The 19,472-nt window shown below is 60.8% G+C and overlaps 2 protein-coding genes across 4 annotated transcripts in view; both read right to left on the bottom strand.

Moving 5' to 3' along the window:
* Positions 1-1,356: 1,356 nt before the first annotated feature.
* On the bottom strand, positions 1,357-13,739 carry ENDOV (endonuclease V). 3 transcript variants are annotated; one of them, XM_030297016.1, is made up of 9 exons: positions 13,645-13,739; positions 13,165-13,336; positions 8,489-8,623; positions 8,213-8,252; positions 7,216-7,328; positions 6,035-6,103; positions 5,631-5,759; positions 3,012-3,085; positions 1,357-2,375 (listed from the first exon to the last, which is right to left on the bottom strand). In XM_030297016.1, the coding sequence occupies exons 1-9, from the start codon at positions 13,698-13,700 to the stop codon at positions 2,222-2,224; spliced, it is 942 nt and encodes a 313-aa protein (XP_030152876.1). In that variant the 5' UTR covers positions 13,701-13,739; the 3' UTR covers positions 1,357-2,221. The 3 variants fall into 3 exon arrangements, with proteins under 3 accessions (XP_030152876.1, XP_030152877.1, XP_030152878.1); XM_030297017.1 differs by lacking the exon at positions 1,357-2,375 and adding an exon at positions 2,384-2,697; XM_030297018.1 differs by lacking the exon at positions 1,357-2,375 and adding an exon at positions 2,384-2,694.
* Positions 13,740-16,878: 3,139 nt separating this feature from the next.
* The window catches only part of RNF213 (ring finger protein 213), a 105,188-nt gene continuing 102,594 nt past the window's right edge, over positions 16,879-19,472 (bottom strand). Inside the window, 1 exon segment of the mRNA XM_030297021.2 lies at positions 16,879-18,849. Coding sequence (XP_030152881.1) covers positions 18,696-18,849 — 154 coding nt within the window. The 3' untranslated portion in view covers positions 16,879-18,695.

Below are 19,472 nucleotides of genomic sequence, written 5' to 3'. Positions count from 1 at the left end.
GTGCGGGCTGCTTCGGAGCCCTTGGCGGGCAGGCTGGGGCCCCATCCGAGGGCTACTGTTTCCCTTGTCCACGGGCCCCGGGGTGGGGGCGGAAACTGGGCACCGCTGGGACCATGCGGAGCCTGCCCGGACCCCCGTGCCCTTCTGTGGGGCAGGGCCGCGACTCCGTTGCCAGCCCTCCCTGTCCTGCTTCGGACCCTCCTCCCAGAACCCAGGTCTCACCAGGGCCTCGCGGGGAACGCGGGCAGGTATGTGAGGTGCCGAGCTCCTGGGGCTGCTGGCCTCCCGTGGGGTTCAGGGTAAGTGCGCCCAGCACCGGATGACAGACTACAGACATTCTCCTTCTCCATCCACCCAAGCCGGGCTGCTAGGAACCCCGGGCAGAAACAGGCTCCGAGCGTGAGGTCGCAGCCTCAGAGCTCCTCCCGATGGCGTGTCGTGCCTTCTCGAGGGACAGCCCGTGTCTCGGTTCCAAAGCAGTGACAGCCGGGGCACCGAGGGCACGGGTGAGATGACAGCTGCGTGTGCTGGGGCGCAGGGTCCGACGTCAGGGGCACAGCACCCGGGAGCCGGGGGTCCTGGTCCTTGCGCCGGCAGAAGCAGAAGCTGGCTTGAGAAAGGAGGGGTGGGGCCCGGGGGCCGCCTGGGGAGGCAGGGGGAGCAAGACAGGAGGACAGAGCCTGGCCTGGCCCTTCCCACGTGCGGGAGTCCCCTTGAAGGCACCTGCGGAAACTGCTCACCCCGCCGGGCCACGGCGGAGAGCCCAGACGCACCCGGGGGGAACCCACAGCCCCACCCGCCCTGGGGCGGCCCTGCTTCCCTCAAGTGGGGAGCCCGGCTCAGCCTCCTGCAGCCACCGGGCCTCCCAAGGGGCGCAGGCAGAGCAGGGTGCGGCCCCAACTGCAGCCCGCCGGCTCACTGTCCCCGTTTCCACCAGGGGTCTGGGCCTCGGACAAGAACTCACTCCTCATAAACGAAGGCGACACCGGGGAGGGGACAGGGAGTGAGGACACCCAGGGCCTCCGTACGTGTCTGGGTCGTCTAAACCATGACGAGAGGCTCCTTGAGCAACACTAGGAATGGGCACCCGGGGGGCTCAGTCCAGTTGAGCGTCTGACTCAGGGTTTCGGCTCAGGTCATGACCTCAGGGTTCATGGGTTTGAGCCCCTTGTCAGCTCTGTGCTGACAGCGCAGAGCCTGTCTGGGATTCGCTCTCTCTCTCCTCCCCTCCTCGTGTACACTCGCTCTCTCTCTCAAAATAAATAAACAAGCTTAAGAAAACATATGAATGGCAAGAAAAACCTCTTCGAGTCGTACTTCTCAGCGAATGCCAGAGTGTGCAGGGAGCCTGGGGCGAGCTGGCCCGTGGGGCACAGGGGGCTGTGGGTGCGGCCACGCCGCCCACATGGAGATGAGGGGCCAGCAGGGGGCCAGAGGCACTCTCAAGGACCCCCGGAGGTCGGGCCTGGGGTCAGGAGGAGCGCAGGGGAGGGTCCCAGGCGGGTAGCAGTGAGGGCAGACTAACAGCCCTGCAGTCGGGGTGTGCCGTGCTCAACCGGCTTCCCAGACGGGGCCGCCTGCCCTCACAGCCCCAGCCAGGGCAGCGGCACCCGTCCCATCGGGTACCTGACCACCCCGCGTGCCCCCTGGTCCCCTCGTGTGTCTGCAGCAGGCCGGCTGGCAGATGGGCGGGGCAGCCGCGAGCAGAGGGCCCGGCCGCCCTAGCTCGCACCCTCTCGGGTCAGGGCAGAGGCGACTCAGCGGCCGCCTGAGAGACGAGGGAAGCGCTGGTGTGAAAACCAACGCCGGAAAATAAAATCGCGAAGGCAAAAAAGCAACGGCGCGTGCACTTGAAGGAGCAGCTGGACGAGAGGCCACGAATGCACGTGCAGTCGGGCAGTCTTAAGCCCCCTGGGGTGCTTTTAGAGAAAAAACAAAGACACCCCGAACCCCACGAACCCTGAACGTCCTTCCCGTGCCCCTGGGAAAGCAACGTCACGCTCCTTCCGGGTCCGGCGCTCTGCCGCGTGACATCTGTCTTCGGCCGAGCTCCTGCAGCCTCGAGACCCAGACCACGGGGCAGGCGGTGGCCGGGCCCGTGGCCGTCCCTGTGGGCGGTGCGGCCAGTGTGTCCTGCAGCCTGAGCGCCCCACCAGCTGCCGTGGGCACCACGGCCCTGTGACGGTCCAGGAGGAGCGGGAAGCCGGGCGGCTGGAGGGTTTCACTGCGCGCAGCTCGGCTCCACGCTCGCCGCCGCTGGGCGCGTGTGTCTGGGGCTTTCTGCTGTCTCGGGACCTTGGCCGTGGGCCTCGGGGGGCCTGCCCTCATCTTCGAGCTCTTCCGAGCCTCCCTTTGGCCTCTGTACCTTCTGGCTCCTGGTGATGACATCGAGAAAGGGCAGCATCAAAGGCAGAGCCAGCCCAGAGTTCCCCGTGCTCCCCACGTGGTCCCCGCAGCTGCTGCTGACTCGAGAAGGAGCAGACCGTGCCGTGTGCACTCCAGCTGGCCAGCCCCCGTCCCTGGGGGAGCTCGGGGGTCCCTCCGTTCTCAAAACAGCCCAGCTGGGCCTCGGACAGCCCTGGGCTTCGGGAAAAAGGAGCTTGAGGAAACGCCGACTGGAGCCTCTCTGCTGCTCATCAAGGCCACGCCTCAGTCTCCTCACGTGTAAAGTGGGGTCACAGTGTCCGCCTCGTGCTGCTGTCAGGGCCAGATAACCCGCCCCTGCCGGCTGTGACATCCGTGCCAGGCTCCCCCACAAGAAGCTGCCGGCATAGGAATCACCGTGCCTGGCGTGCAGACAGGGAAACTGAGGCCCGGGAGCGTGATCACCAGAGCTGGTGGTGCAGAGCCGGGACGAGGACCGGTCCATCTGATGGGGTGCCCAGGCCCCCACATCCTGCCGCCTCAGTGTCCCACCCCAGCAGGGACTCTGTCCTTCGCCCGGCACCGCGGGGAAGCCATCCCGCCAGGACGGCCCCACATCGTCCCCCGCGGGTGCCCCCAGCACTCACCTGTCCTGCCCTGGTGCGGGGGGCGTGGGGGCTCCCAGGGTCCTGCGGATGTAGTCTCGAGAACGGATGTCAGCCTGAGGAGAGGGCGGCTCAGTGAGAGGTGGTGGCCTCGGGACAAGCCTCCACCTCACGGCCTGGCGGAGGCGCTCTCGCTTCCCCGAGAGCCCACAGAGGGCACTCCAGGCCGCCACAGGGACAAAGGCTGCAGCCCCGTGGGCGGCACACTGCCAGGCCCCCCGGTCAAGGCCCTGTGATGGCCAAGTCCCCGCAGGGCCCGAGTGCACGGCTGGGGTGGAGGCTCTGGCTCGTCCCCCACGTTTCCGGGGGCCGCTCGGCTCGTGCTCGGTTTGTGGCTTGGGCTTTCCGTAGGTTTCGCTTCTGCTTGAACCCCCTCCTCCGAGGAGTCTCCTCAGCCCAGCCAGTCTGTCTCCCCAGCTCGTGTCTGTTACGACCCCCTCCCTGGGAGGTGTCTACAGAAAGTCCTGCAAAGTCACTGGGACGGACGGGACCGAGGCAGACTTGAGGGACAGAAGCTCAGGCCGGAATGGAACCCTCTCCCACACACCGGCCCCTCCGCAGGGTGATCGCACTGGCCTCGGGAAGGCCCCTGATCCCGGCTCAGATGGGCTTAGCCCCCTTCAGGCCCCAAGACTACAGGCCACAGCAGTTAATCCCTCCAAGTGCTGTTCCAGAGTGAACAAGCAGGCAGGAGGGGGGAGGGCAGTGGGATACTCTGGTGGGAAGCCCCCCACCCTCCTGTCTTTCCCTGCAGCAGCCAGGACCGACCGGACCAGACAGCCCACGCCTGGCACCAGAGGGCTGCCTTGATGGCCTGGGGCGGGGGGACCCACAGACTCCATGGAGAGAAGAAGCAGGCACGCAATCCCCTCTCTCAGCCTCTCCTGGGGGCTTCCAGAAGTAACAAAGAGAACAATGTGCTGACAGGCCAGTGGCCCAGGATGAATACGGGTCAAGAGACGATCGCGGCTGCGGGACAGGGCCCTCCCCCCACGGCCAGAGCGGGGACGGGGACTGCGGGGTGCTGGCACAGGCGGCTGCTTCTCCCCCTTGGGAGGGCAGGCCCAGGAACCCGGCGGGCTCCTCTCTAGGGCAAACGCACAGTCCTTGCCTGCCTTGGAAGTGTCCGAGGTACTTTACAGGCCATTCTCCACCTGCAAGGATGGGGTCACTGTCCACACGGGGGGCAGAGAGAGGCGTGGAAGGACTGTGCCAGCACCACAGAGTTCTTGGCTCTAGAGGTCTCGGGAGAGTTGCTAGATTTCTCCCAGAGACAGGGTCAAGGGAAGAGTTAAGGCCTCCAGGGAAGGGAAGGGGAGGGCGGGCGTGAATGTCACAGCTTGAAGACCCACGACCTAGGAACCCAGCGGAGCCCTGGACAGGGACAGGGACAGGGACAGGGAGGCTGAGGCTGGTGGGAGCTCGGTGTCGGGGCAGCAGGGGCTGGGAGCCACAGCCGCACGTGGGCTACTGCTGCCCCCTGCAGGCCGCCCTGCACACCAGCAGCTGGGGAAGGTCCCAGGCCCCCAGGAGGCGGCGGGAGGTGAGGGCAGCAGGGCCGGGGCAGAGCCAGGTGTCACCAGGGCGCTGGGCCGTGTGGACTGGCTCTCGGCAGTCTGGCCGGGGCTCCTCTGCCCAGCCGCCTAGAGCTGAGCCGGCACAGGCCATGGGGAGAGGGCGGAAGCAGAAGGCTCCAGGGAGACCTCCAGGCACCCTGCCCTCCCGTCCTGTGGCCGCACTAAACCGGGAACCTGCACAGGCCAGCACCTGTTCTCTAGACGGGCTCCCCCAGCTCCTCGGAGCCGCCCACAGAGCCGCAGGCCGGGACTCACAGCCAGGTCCCTGTGGGCAAGTCTCCAGCATCCGGGCAGCCTCGATCACGGGCCCGCGCCTCCCTGGTCCCAGCTCCAGCGACACCTTCCTGGCATCAAATTCCTTCCCACCCCAGGGCCTTTGCGGATGGGGGTCCTTGGGCCTGGACCACCTTTCCCCCTCCTCTGGCTGGTCTCTTCCTGAGGAGAGCTTCTCACGAGTCCGCATTCCATGGGCCTCTCTGGGACACACACCTACCTATGACGAGACTCCCTGTCACGACTGAGCTCACCAACGCGGGCCCACAGGCCATCTTGAGCTCAGCTCTCGTCTCCTACAGGCTGAGCTTTTTCCCAGCCGAGCCACCTTGTTCCCCCAAGTTCTGCCCACCCTCCCCCCACCCCACTTTAGGTGCTAGGTGCCCGGCACAGCCACATCCTGCAATCTCCTGACCGAGGACTCTGGTACAGCCGGAGCCTCCCCAGCAGAGGACGGCTGTTCCCCACCCCCCCCCCCCCAGGCCGGCGGGGCGGGGCGGGCCCCCGAGGGGATGGCTGGGAGTTGGCAGGACACTGTGCCGCCTGAGCAGATTCTCCCAGTGACCCTAGTAGGGTGTGTAGGAGGCCGAGGAGAAGTGGAGCACGGCAGACCCGGGGCCTGGGCGGAGCAGGGCCCCAGGATGAACTCTGGTCCCCTCCCCTCCCTCCAGGGCCCAGCGTGGCCCCATCAGGCCCTTCCACAGGCGCCTGCGTGGAGGAAAGTCCAGGAGGCGCACGCCGGCCCACCCACCTGGCGCACGGGCTCCGGGATCCGAAACCTGCAGCAGCCTCGGGTCAGGCGCACGGCCGCCTCCAGGCTGATCTTGTGGCCCACAGAGACATAGAGCGGCTTGGTGCTGTGGTCGTGGCTCCTCAGGGCCTGGGACAAGGCAGGCGAAGTCAGGGCATGGTAGAGACAAGCCCTGGGGGCTTCGGGCCGACCACGCATCCGGGGGCCGGGTGGGGCACGCGCAGCCCAGAGCTCCCCTCGGCACAGCCGAGGGTGCCGGGCAGGGGTGAAAGGCGCAGACCCGCCCCCCGCCCCGGGACCAGTCAGGGTGGCAGGGGGAGGTGGACGGGGTCTGGTGCACACGGACAGGCGCCTGCCCCTCTGTGGGTGTCATCTCAGTGGCGCGCAGGCCCCTGGCCGCTCACCATGCCCAGCACGGTCCCAGAGCCCCCCGTCAGAGGAAACGAGTCTCCTCCAGCCCGCAGGAGTCCTATCTGGAAAACAGGAAAACACACACACACAGAAGTCTTTTCTCGGGGAAGGGCGGAGGGCAGGCCTGTCCATGTCTGAGGCCGCGCAGCCGCCAGGCAAGGGGAGGGCGGGCGAGTCTGTGCGTGGGCTGCAGCCCAGGCCGTGCCCACCCCCATGCCATCGGCGGGCTCGGCGTCCGGGAGGCCTTCCCCGGCAGCGTCCAACCCCGACGAGGCTGTCGGACCTCAGTTCCCTCCTTGTTCCGTGCACGAGGTGCCCGGGGCCCAGGAAGGGGCAGCCCACCCAGGCCGCGGTGCTGACGGGGGGAGCTGCCAGGCTGGGACGAAGGCTGGCGTCCACCAGCCCGGCCTGGCCGGTAGGTACACGGACACCACCTGGGCCAGAACCACCGCCTGCCACTCTTTCTCCCGCGAGGGACTTAGGCATGTTGGATTCACCCCAGCAAGGCTTTTGTTAGGGGTGGGGACTGGTCCACCGAGTGTCTCAGGAGTCACGTCAGTTTGCTCTGGGGTCCCCGTCAACTCAACAAAACTATTCTGCACAGACACGGGACTGCCTGCAGGAGTGGGACGGACGTGATCACTGTTCTCAGCATCAGCCATCTAGCGGTGGGGCTGGGCACGTCTCCGGCTCCCTCCGGAGTGGCTGTCACATTCCCAAAGCCAGCCTTGAGGGGGCCGAAGGAGGGAGATGCTGGGAGAAGGTGGGGACGAGTACAGAGGGCCACATGGGCTCCCAAATGTCCTGCGCGCAGTAACCGGAGGCCCTTCCCCTACACGGGGCACCACAGCAGCGCAAACGTAGCAGGGATGGGAAAGGCAAGCCTGTGCCCAGGAGGCTGGGAGAGCTCGGAGGGCACTTGTCCGGCCTGGGAGTCTGCTGCCGTGACCCCCGAGCCGTGAGGGACACACAGGCCACGCAGAGAGAAAAGTGGGTCCTTCTTACTCCGGGTTAGGGAGCCAGGACAGGGAGGATGGTGCCAGCAGGCAAGGGCGGGAACAGAGGCTCGTACGGGGAGGGCTCTGGGGCTGGCACAGGCACGTGCCCAGCCTGTGCGCCCCCACAGGCCCTCTCCTTGCCCTCCCCTGGGGCAGGGCATCGCCCCATCCCTCACCTTCTCCTTGTGCTGGGTGTTGTTCTCCAGGCCATCGACCTGCAGGAGTTTCTTGGCCACCCCAATGCAGGGCAGGTCCGTGAGGACGCCGAGGTGACAGGCCACCCCAAAGCCTACAGGGGCAGAGGGTGAGGCTGGGCTCATGGGGCAGCGAGCCAAGGCGACCAGGGACAGCGTGGAGACTGGGGACAAACCAGAACCCGCCGCAGCTCCCCAGGTAAACAGAAGCCTATTGGCAGAATGAGCCCTGGGGAGCCAGGACGCGGACGGCCAACCTGACCCGGAATGTGGCCCTCGCCCCGCTTCACGGTCACCAGGCGGAGGACGCCCCCTTCCCTTCGGCGACATTAGGAGCCTGATTAGCTCACGATACTTCATCCCGTTTCTCCTTCCGCTTTCTGGCACCTTCCATCCTTTCTCTTTTGCAGCTGCCACCAGGCCTCTGCGTCACCCTCCCAACACACTCTTGGGGCTCCGGCCAGGCGGTGCGTAGTCACACGCTGGCACCCAGGGTTCTCGAGGCAGTGGCCAAAACGTCCGATGCCAGCCCTTCCCACATCCCTGTGCGGCCCCACCCCCGGGCTCGTGACTTCTCCCTCAGTCATGCTCTCCGGGGTCAGCACCCCGGCACCCAGGTGGGGGCAAGTTCCCCAGTGCCAGTGAGGAGCGGGCACTCCTGTCCGGCTTCAGTGGGCCTGTCAGAGCTCCGGGTGGGTAGCGGCGGGACAGGCCAGCTGAGCAGCAGAGTGGCCGAGGGCACCTGAGACGGGCCAGCACGGAGCGCTAGGGGAGGCCTCAGGGGGCAGGCGGGGAACAGGCGGGGGTGACACGAAGCAGGTTCTCTACTGGGTGGGGTCCTGACCAGGACAGCCAGCCCAGGGGGCGAGCGGCCAGGGCCAGGCCGGCAGCAGAGGGTCCTGGGCAGGGGGCGGGCCCTCTGTGAGGGGACCGTCAGAACCGTCCCCTTCTGGGCCCTGTCTTTCGGGGGCAGGGTTACCTCGGTGGTGGAGAAGCCCATTTCCATCCACAAGGAGTACCTGGAAGAACCACACGTGACAGTCAGCCAGCCGGACTGCCCCTCCCCCGTCAGGCCGGGGCAGCCTGGAGCAGGTGGGGTGGGCTCACCACTTCTGGGGGTGGGAGGCTTTTTGGGAGATCCGGCAAAAGCGCACCCTCTCCAGGGAGGTCAGAGACCTCGGCCTGCAGTGGGTGACGTGGCCTTCCCTCCTGGGTGGAAAGAGGGGGTCTCCCTCCTTGGAGTCGAGGTACCTGCCTGGGGCACGAGGCCGGGCTCCTTCTCCCGCAGCCGCCGCACCGCAGCCACCAGAAAGGGCACCTCTCGGAAGGCCAGGAAGCCCGACACGTAGGGAGCCGTCAGGCTAACCATGCGGCAGTCCTCATACACCACCTGTCGCCAGGCACCCGGTCACCGGCAGGTACGGCCCCCCGCTCCTGCCCCTGCCGGCCTTCAGCCTGTCACCCTGCAGCCCTTGGTTCGCTGCCGCCGGCTCCCTCCCCTTCTCCCGCCCCCCCCCCAACTCCTCCTCTCGGCCTCCCTCTCTGGGGGGGGCAGGTGTGAGGTGGCCAGGCGAGCACCGGGACCCCTCGAGCCCCTCCGCCGCCCACGCCGCCCCCGCTGGGCTTCGGGGAGGCTCAGAGAAGACAGAGCACAAGAAGCACGTGTGTGAAGCGGCACCAGAGTGAGGATGTTACTGTTCCCCACTAGCAGGGGACTTGGGGAAGGAGAGGCCGGGTCTTCACAGAGAAAGCAGCCACAAGACAGGCAACCCCAGCTTCGTGGAAAGAGTTCAGAGACTCAGAAAAGGACAGGCAGGGCCTCAGAGCTGGGCAATCTGGAAGAGAAGAGGGGTTCCCGGGGACAGGACAGTGCAAAGAGCCCCAGGGCCCTTTCGAAACCACAACTTCAGCCCTCCCCCAAAGCTGGGCTCTCCCCACCTGTGCCCCCATGAGGGAGGGGGCACGTGCCCCAGCATCTCTGTCAATGACTCCCGGGAACCTTCTCCAACTGCCAGTGACCCAAAGCGGGCAGGGTCTCCCGTGACGACGACCGTGGCACCGGACTCACAGGGAACCCAGCAGACCGGAGTGCTGAGCCCCACATGACAGGGTGACTTCACAGGAACACGCGTGAAGTTCAAGCGTGGCCTGAGTTCTCACAGGATGATGGCCGCTTATCTCTGAATCTGTCCGCACAAGTTCCAGAAACCAGAGATCTACAAGGAGAGGGCAAACACTCCCCGACACCATCTCACAGCGTAACCGAGGGATGAGCCTATTGTGACCATCGGTGTGCGCCTCTGTGCGGAAGTAAACAGCCCGGGACGGCAGAGCCCGCTCTAGACGTGCACTGGGCAAGGCCGGGGGCACCTACGGGACGAGACCCGTAGGCAGCCCGGCCAGCCGGGACCTGGAGGAAGAGGCCTGGAAGGCCACAGGGCCAGCAGCGGCCTTCTCGGGGAGGGGAGAAGCAGGAGAGCCCTGCAGGGTTGTGGTGAAGAAAACGAGGTCAGAAGCGTGAGGCTCTTCAGAAACAAGAGTGCCAAGAATCAGAAGGCGTGCTGGCTATCTTCACCTCAGGAAAGGACACCATTCACTGGAGCGACCACACCTCACTGTCCCTCATGAGCTAAGAAGCCCGGCCAGCCACCCAGACCCCAGCCCTCCAGACCCGGTTAAATTCGACTCTGGATGAGCAGTGAAAGGCCGTACAAACCCGGACAGAAATAATCCAAGCCCATCAGTGATGAAACAAATGCTGCCCCTAGCCAGCTGTGCGGCAGACGAAAATTAACTATTCTTAAATGGCACGTGGAGAACACAAGGCAAAAATTAAAAACTTGGAATGTAAATACACAAAAACACAAGAAAGACAGAAAGACCAGAGCTCACGACTACAGAAGAAAAACAAGGCAAGAGAGCCGAACTAGTAAATAGAGCACTTAAAACCACAACGCAAAAAATGTTCCAAAAATAAAAGGAAATCTGACCCCGCATGTTCAGAAAGCCAAGTGTGAACTTGGAGAAACGGACCCAGAACAGCCAGATCAAGAAGTAACTTGTGAAAAAAAAAAAGAAAAAAAAAAAAAAAAGAGTAAAGGAAACACAGACAACATACTGGACAACCCGTCACTCCCCACACGGTGTAACAGCAAGAGTGGATTTAAAATACACCTTAAGGGGCGACCAGGGGCCTCAGTAGGTTGATCGTCCACCTCTCGATCTTGGCTCAGGTCACGATCTCACGGTTCATGGGACTGAGCCCCCACGTTGGGCTCTGTTGACACTGCGGAGCCTGCTTGGGATTCTCTCTTTCTCCCTCCCTCCCTCCCACTCTTTCTCAAAATAAATAAAAAACACGAAAAAAATCTTTAAAAAAATGTTAAACCTTTATAAGCTCAGAAAACAAAACAATACTTAAGAGGAAACTGGGGAAACGAGCCGTGGAAAGGGATTCAGGTGATGCTATAGGATTATAGTGACCGCTCTGAGGTCCGGTAACGACACTGCTGTCATGCGTAGAAGGCCATTCTCGGGACAGACCTGCTGAGGTGCTCGGAGGTGAGCTGTCACCTCCGGGAAACACTTTCAAATCCCTCAGTACACACACACACACACACACACACACACACACACACACACACACACAGAAATCAGTCGGCAACAGGCGGATCTAAGTAGAGAGTATTCAGGTGTCCAACGTATTATTCTTTCAATGTTCACACATTTTCAGCTTAAAGATCTGGAAAAAGGAAAAAAACTCAATTGTGTGAGCACCACGTGGACGGTCAGAATCTCTGTGAAGGTCTGCAGGTTTCGACCTGGGTCGATGAAGTGGTGCCCCTACAAACTCCGTCTCAGGCTGCACGTAGGTCCGCCGCACTGGGGAGGAACTACATTTGAGGAGGATGGCGGGAAGGTCTGTCCTGCACTCTGCTGCCTGAGGCACAGTCGATGCACCGACGTCACAGACAATTCAGCTTCCCGTGGAAAAGGACGCACTAACCGGGTGTCCAACTACGAACGGGCTGCGTGGTGAGACCACCATCCGCCAGGGCGACCAAGGAAAGGACTCCTGGCTGCCTGGAGGGTGGTTCAGTGCTCCCCACCCCGGCTGCGCTCTGTAATCACAGGGACGCTGTTTAAAGAAGCGGGTTTCCAGGCCGTCCACTGGGAGACCTTTTTTTTCTTCAGGAAATGAGTTGGGGCTCTGGGGTCAATACATTTTTCAAAAACTTTATTGAGATAAATTTACTACCATAAAGTTCACTTGTTTGAAGTGTATAATTCAACGTTCTCGTTATTTATAGACTTGTACAACCGTGTAATTCTAGAATACTTTCACGACCGCCCCCAAGTAAACCTCACCTCTGTTAACACTCACACTGCATCTATCCTACTCCTTAGCCCTCGGCACCCAGGAATTTACTTTCTGTCTCTGGATTTGCCTATGGAATTTGTATTTCTAAACACGCTTCCGGAGACTGACGGGGCAGATCTGTGCGATTAGGCGTTTGGGAGCCGCTGCGCCAGGCTCTGCCAGAACCCTTTCCCAGTGCAAGCTTCCGGAGCACAGGATGACGGGTGCCGACTCCATCCAAGCAGCAGGCACTCTGCTCCGTGCTGGGGCTCCACGACAACACAGCATCACCCTACCCTCGAGAACCTACGCTTAGTGCGGTAACTTTTGAGTACAACGTAGAAGCGCTGCGTAAGAATGAGACCAAGGACAGGGATGAGAGGTGATTAACTCTGCAGCTAGGGACAAGGACAGACCGACGGGACTATGTGAACCGGGCCTTGAAAAGTGAGAAGCTGTCCTAAGCTGTCCTATGCTAGGACATAGCTGTCCTAATAATGCTATATTTATTTTTTGAGGGCTTACCACGTGCCAACCAGTTGCTTTCCGTGCACGATCTCATTTATCCCTCACCACAGCTAGCTATCAATAGTATTTTCATCCTTGATTTAGAAAGGAGGAAATGGAGGCCCAGGGGGTTGAAGTGGGAGCGGCAGAGTGGAGGTAAAAACTTAGGCAGTCTGGCTCCCGTGTCTATGCCTTACTCCCAAGGCCATCCTACCAAGTGACCAGGCGACCTGGGAGGGCAGGGACTCTGGTTCCATTACCCCGCTATACCCGGCTCCTAGCAACGGCAGGTGCCCAGTACGTTTTTGCTGAATTTTGACTCAAGGGGTCTTCCGAGTAAAGCACAAAGACACGGAGGCTGGAACATGCGGTCGTGGGGAGCAGGCAGATGAGCAGGGAGGGCGAGGCTGTGTGCTAAGAGCAAAGCGTTCCCTGTCCAGTCTTCCTGAACTGTTGACTCCAAATCAATCACGGGCATACTGCTGGGTGTCTTCTCTATGACAGGCATCGAGCTAGGTGCCTAAGGCTACAACTGGTGGGCATGACAACCTGATTTCTATCGTCGTGGAGTTTACATTCTGGTAGGAGAGGCAGATCCGCCAATCCCATCCCAGGGCAATGAAGAGAAAAGACAGGGTACTGAGAGTAACTCCTGCTTGCAGGGTGAGAGGGGTGCTTACCGGAGCACCTGAGACACAACTAGGGGGTAGCCAGAAGAATATTCCAGGACAGGAAACACCAATGTAAGTTCAGGCAGGCAGACAGAGCATGGCATGTGTGAGGAATCTAAAGAACTCCCGAGTGGGGAAAGGGGGTTGGTGACAATCTAACCTACAGCGTCATATTAAGCTGGGTCAGATTCCCCAAGGGCCTTTACACTTGTTAGGAAGCACACAGAATCTCCTTCGGCTTTTACCTCCCTTCTCTTTCCTTCAGAGGCTTCCCCACCGACTAACGAAATCCTACAAAAGGAGAAGCGTGGTTCTACGCTGGCCCCGTTCCCTGTCCCGCCTCTCTCACTAACGCAGCCCGAAGCCCGAGCGGGGCGGCCCCCGCGGGGTTACCTCGAGCTCAGGGTAGCTGAGCACCACCAGCGAGGCACAGGCGCTGACACTGTCTCCCTTCACAAAGGACACGTCCACGCCCCCGACCCTCTGCAGCCCCGAGAAGCCGGGGTCCCGCTGCCACGCCTCCGTGTCCCGGTCCACCACGAGGGCCTTCAGCTGGGCTTGCTCCCTGAGGGCAGACACACGTCCAGCGGGCCTCCCGGCCCCGCGAGGCTTGAGGCTCTTCCCCGGGGCACTCCCGGTCTCACCACCCCCCCCCCCCCACTTCCCCGGGAGCCCGGCCTCGGGGACGCCCCCTCCACGGTCTCACCTTCCGGCCCCCTGCACCGAGACGCGGCGCCGGAAGCGAGCGCCGCCAACCCCGCTGACTACAACTCCCGAAGGCCCTTTCGCCTGCGTGCCGGGCCTCCCCCCAGCCCTCCGCGGCCCCAGAGTCGCTCCAGCCCCCGCAAATTGGCTGTCACCCGACCCCATTACCTTATCCAGAGCGACAGGGTCTCCTTCGGAGGCAGCTCCGCCGCCTCCCTAGCCATGGCTCGGCCCCAAACGCCCCTTCCGGTGGCGTCCCTTCCTGGTGGCGTCACTTCCGGCTACTCGCGCGCAGGCGCCCTGCTGCTTTCGTGGCCTTGGCGTTTCTGGTTGGTGAACCCGGGTCCGGACGCCGCCGCCTGGTGGCGGGAGGCCGGCGGGGAGCCCTGCCCGCTCCTGGCCGCCCGCCCACCTGCCCCGCCCGGGTCTGAGCGGTCCCGGCCGCGCGCGGGCGCCTTCAACCGGGACGAAGGCTCGAGCGGCGACCAGAGCAGCTTCGAGACGGCGCGGGCTGCGGGCGGTAACTGGCGACGGCCGGGTTTGCTCGCAGCCTGGTCGGCGCCCGGTGCCCGGGGGTGGGTGTGGGAGGCGGGGGAGGCCGGCCGCCCGCGTCCCGCGCGCGGTGTGCAGTGCAGGGTGGGCGAGGCAGGGTGACCTTCCACGTCGGGCACCTCGCACGCTCCCTCAGCTTCTGGCACCGGACGTGCCGAGCCGCCCGGACCCCATCACCGATCACCTGCCCTCTCCGCGGCTCGTGGGTTTGGGCCCGGTGACTTCCGTAAAAGCTTTGAGAGCACGGCGCAATCCTTAGTGGACCACACTCGCGAATTCGGGTGGGTCCCAGTGGGCCCACAGCCCCGCCCAGCAGACCAAACACGGACCACCTTTGGCACGTTGACGCTCACCCCAGGCTCCTCAATGTAACGAGCTCTTCGTGCCCGGCCTCGTGCGCGGTGCCGTGAGAATGGCAGGGATGCCTACTTTACCCTGGCGGTGGGAAAGTTAAGAGGAGCCCTGGGGGGTGAGTGGGAGACAGCATTCCACAAAGGGCACAGCACATGTAAGGGTCCTGGGGTTGAAAAGAGGTTGGTGTAGTTGAGGCACTGAAGGCAGCCAGTGAGACTGATGGGTAGCGATTTGACCCGTGGTTTATATTCTCCCAGGGGAAATCGGGGAAGTGTGTGGATAAGAACTGTAGTCTGAATATAGATTTCAAGAGGAAATATGGAAGTTTGAAGTTCAGGAAAGGCTTTATGTAGCATTTGACAACCCACAGGTGTGGTGCTTAAATGGGGTGTCTTTGGATGGGATGGGAGCCCCCAGATGTGGGACAGTGATTGGTGGGAGTCGGTGGCACAGGATGTGAAAGAATTCACCTGAGGCAGAACAGAGGAGACGGAAGGTTACTGAATACGCCGCAGGGGAGAAGCAGGCAGGGCAGGACAGTAGAGGAGAGGCTGTCTGCCAGGAGGCCGTGGGAGGGGGCTGCTTTAATAAAGAGAGAAGGTGAGGAAGGGGCTTGTGCAAGGCCCTGGAACTGGCAAATGGGAGGGCCAAGGCCTACACTGGGGGCCATCTGGGATGTATTGTGTCGGCCTTGTCATCGTACAGGGTGGTGAGGATGAGGAGGCCCTTGGCTTGGGTAACTGGGGGCCACTCGTGGGCCTGTGGAGCTGGGGCCAAAGTTGCTCTGGGCTGAGGCTCTGCTGTGCTTGGGGGTGCGGGCAGTGGCCACCAGGGGGATGCTAGGGCCTGGGGCACCCTCCTAATCAGGATGGGTGTGGAGGAAGGGGCGAGGTTGAAGGCAGGCCTGTATAGGATGTGCAAGGTCCCGGGGCAGCTTGCATGGGCTCTGGCCAGGGCCCTTCCTCCATTTCTCTGCTCTTGCCTCAGTGGTCCCCCCAGATCCTTCCTCCTCAGAAGGAAGCAGGGCCCTGCTGTCCCCAGTACCCTGATGATGTGTGAAATGCTCAGCATCTGTGCGTTCCTGGTGCTGGTTTTCCAGTTGGAAATGGGAGCCATGAATGCTTGTGCATAAGTTTAATTAGTGACTAAGAAGGGACTGGAAGAAAGGCAGGAAGCGATGTGAATGCTAGCCATGGCTTGGATGGATGGTCACCCAGCTCGGGGCCTCAGGTTTTCTCCCTCAGCCCCATCCAGTAGCTCTCCTGGCCCCGCCGATACAGCAACTTCTCAGCGCGTGACTGTTAAGTCAGAGATGTGCCAGGGCCCGCGTGCGTGCCCAGACTTGGGCAGCGCTACCAACCCTAGCATTGCCTTTGCCGGCACCGTCTTCACGGTGAATGCTTATCGCTGGAAGTTCGTGTCTCGGTTAGCATCGCCTGGCTCTGGGAACAACCGACATAGCTCACGGCTGCCTCCGTGAACAAGTGATGGAATCCCGCAGCCCGTGACAAAAAGTGGCTAATTTACACACACGGTAAGGTCTTAAAGAGGAGACAGCAGGGCGCCTGGGTGGCTCAGTCGGTCGAGCGTCCGATTTCGGATCAGGTCACGATCTCACAGTTTGTGAGTTCAAGCCCTGCGTTCGCTGTTGACAGCCTCTGCTGTCGGCATGGAGCCTGCTTGGGATTCCGTCTCCCTCTCTCTGCCCCTCCCCTGTGCACTCGTGTGGCACACGTGCTCTCTCTCTCAAAAATAAACATTAAAAAGAAACAAAGAGGAGACAAAGTGCCGTTTCTGCCTGGGCGGGAGGCAGGAGGGGTGCATTTGGGAAACGTGCAAAGGAACGGATGTGAACGGAGATGGGAACCGGGAGGAGGAGGGGGAGGATCGGCCAGGGGCCCGGAACAGAAGCTGCCGGAAGAGGAGTCTGACGGCAGGGGCGAGGCCTCCTCTAGAAGCCCCCAGTTTCTCTCCTGGAGGAGCCTCTCCATTTGGAAGAGAAAACGCAGTTTCCCCCTAAAGTGGGATTTTCCCGCTCGAATGTAAGTGGGCCGCTGGAAGCTCACAGTTTATCCCTTGTTACCCCGTCTTTCCTTCTGCAGAGGAAAGGTTTGCCCGTCTCGCAACCCCGCTCTGTGAACAGAGGGGGCTCTCCGACAAGGTTAGCTGCAGCGCTGCTGTCTTCCGGCGAAGGCGTTTCAGGCGGGGAATGGGGGGCTCGCCCTCTGAGGCCGAGGTGGAAGCTTCTGGCTTGGAGTCTGGAGACCGGGCAGGGATGGCCAGCTGTGGGTCCCCCGCTTGGCTATCATTTTGTCCCGAGGAAAGGTTTACCTCTCACTTTCTACACTGGGGTGTACGTCTTCTGTCCAGAACCTTCCACTACATGGATGCATCTACATTTCCACACACACACACACACACACCCCAAAACCATTCCCCATGGCTGAGCTGATGTCTACTTGCCATAAACTGAAGCTCTACCCTCAGAGAGAAGGATTCTTTAGCAGCAAAACTCAAGTTTATTAAAACAGGTATGACAAGTATAATAAAATTGACATTTGCTTGTGCTAGGCCAGTGTATTTCTGTATAAACAAGATAGTCTAGATATGACCATTAAGGCTTTGAAGGTATAGCATACGAAACAAAATATCTTAGTTAAAAAACCCTTCATTAAAAGTGGGGGGAAAAATTCCCAGCCCCAAAAAAAGATTCACAGCAAGATATTGACCCCTAACTCCCACTGCTAAGGTGTGGCACAGTGAGGGACCAGAGCAGCACCTGGCGGGCCACACCAGCTCCGTCCCAGCTTGGAGGAATCAAAGGGATTCCCAGTGCAAGTCGACGAGCTGAACAGGCGCCCTCCCTGCTGCACCTCAACCCGTTCGGGGGGGCTGGGGGGGTACCTTTGCATAGTCTAGAATGATACAACAATCACGGGTTACTAAGTTCAAGGGGGTGTTGTTTCAGATTAATTACTGAGGGGGCCCGGGCCACCGTGCTCCCCTTCATCAGACACTCTGAGGAGCACGGAGGACGGTTGGTTCCCTCTGCAGCTCCCTCCGCTGTGGCCGCCGCGTGTTCGGTGGTCCCGGCAGCGTTTTGTTTCCGCAATCTCAAGCTGCCCACGTCGTTAACTCACTCAGAATGTATACTGAAGACACTCGCCTCTGACTTGTAAACAGCAGTCACCTCTGACTTGTAAACGGTGGTCATCTCAGTGCCGATGGGTGCCCAGCCACCTGGAAGCAGGCGTCAGTCCAGAGGCCACCAGTATCCAAGGAGACTGTGCAAAAGAGACACTTGCCTCACAGTAAGAAACGTGGAAGATCAGATCGAGTTGACTCTTCTCCTTTTTTTCCTTTTGCAGAAACTTAGCTGGTTCTACATTCTCTCTGAGTCTGTTTTTTATGCCTTGGTGGAGATTCGGAGGAAGGACCAGATAGATTCAGAGGGAGGACGCGTTTATTTAGCACGATCCCGGACAGTTTAAAAGTTCCCACAAAGGTGCCGCAGCCATGCCTTTGATCCAAGTTTGTATTGACCAAGTTTCATCTGGAATTTAAAACCTCGAGAAATAGAAGCAAATGTGGCCATCGCTCCAGTCTCTTCATCGTGTAAAAGAGGAAGGAACACCCGAAAAGTACCCCCGACTTGGCCCCGCGCCCTCCACAGTGAAAGCTTTTTGGCTCTGACCCTTGAAGCTGAGCGGGTGAGGTCTCGGAGGTGTGGCCTCAAGGCACTGAATGCCCTGACTTGTGTTTGGGAGGACACAAACAAGGGTCTGGCACTTTTGCAGACCTTTCTGGAAACCTACACATCTTTGCACAATACTCAGACTCAGAGGGAACAGAAGAAAGGATCAGGCTGCATTCTCCTCTGTGAGTGCAGAGCAATTTAGAAAACAGCAAAGTCAGTAACCCCGTCTCCCCTCCTTCTCATCCAGCAGTGAGAAGGGCCGGGGTGGGCGTGTGCTGTACTCCAGCCGGCGAGCCGAAGGCACAGATGGCTCCTGTTTCAGGAAGCCGAGGAGCACCTGCCTGGCACCCCGGGCAACCGAAAGGTGATCTGTCCCAGCTTCCCGGGGTCTCCAGTTCTCACCTCCCACCGGGAAGTTTCCATAATCCGATGGGAACAACGTGGAATGTGCACGTGTTCCTGGGACAGTGTGGCTCTCGCAGCTGTCTGCGGCACGGCACCCAGGGATCTTGAGTTCCGAGCCACGCCAGCAGCCGCCCTCGTACGCCCTGGCCCAGGCGGCGGCTGGTGACAGATGAGGGAAGAGCCCGCTGTCCCCTGTCGGGAGCAGAGCACTCTACCTCACCTGCCGACCTCGCTTCAGTTCAGCGGCCATCCTCCACACGGGGACACAGCTGCACAGCAGTATCTCCTCTGGGAACTGAAATTCCAGTTCAGGAGGAATTTCACCCTCTTTAGTTTCCAAGTAACTTACTAGAGTGTCTCTCAGGCTGAAAAACCAAGGGACAAGAGATGGAAGGTTAAGCACTCTCCCATTTAACGCAAAGATGCCATCAGTGGCCGTTGCTATTTCCAAGTCAATAGAACCAAAGTGCTTGTGGAGACCAGAAATGCTGGGGGGGGGGGGGGGGGGGGGGGTCGAGTTACAGAACGGGGACTAGAACCCGGGGTTCAAGGGCTCCAGGACATGCCTGCCACCTCCCACCCTCCCACACTAAAGTATACAAACACCACAGAACAGACCTGACCTTGGTAATTAATGGCCAGGTCACGTCCCCTTAAGCACTCTGGTAATGTGATCTGCTCCATAAACACAAAGCCTTGCCATTCAAAAAGAGATTATATTCCATTTCATGTTTTATATTAACAAGGATGGTAAATTCTCCAGGAAAGGGATCTTTTGTTCTCTGTACTAAAATTCCCAGGTAGGAAAGACTTGTTGAATGTGTTCAAGGAATATAAACGTATGCAGGCATATGCCAGACGGCGCCGTGGAAGAAAACAGCACCGATGACGTGTGCTGGTGAGGAAAAGTGGGAATGGAGTATCTATTTAGGAAAACAGGACTGGCAAATCCCTACCTCACATCATACGTAAAACATAAACTGGTTAA

Source organism: Lynx canadensis, chromosome E1 (genome assembly GCF_007474595.2).
Source record: "Lynx canadensis isolate LIC74 chromosome E1, mLynCan4.pri.v2, whole genome shotgun sequence".
NCBI lineage: Eukaryota > Metazoa > Chordata > Mammalia > Carnivora > Felidae > Lynx > Lynx canadensis.
This window is presented reverse-complemented; position numbering and strand designations above follow the sequence as displayed.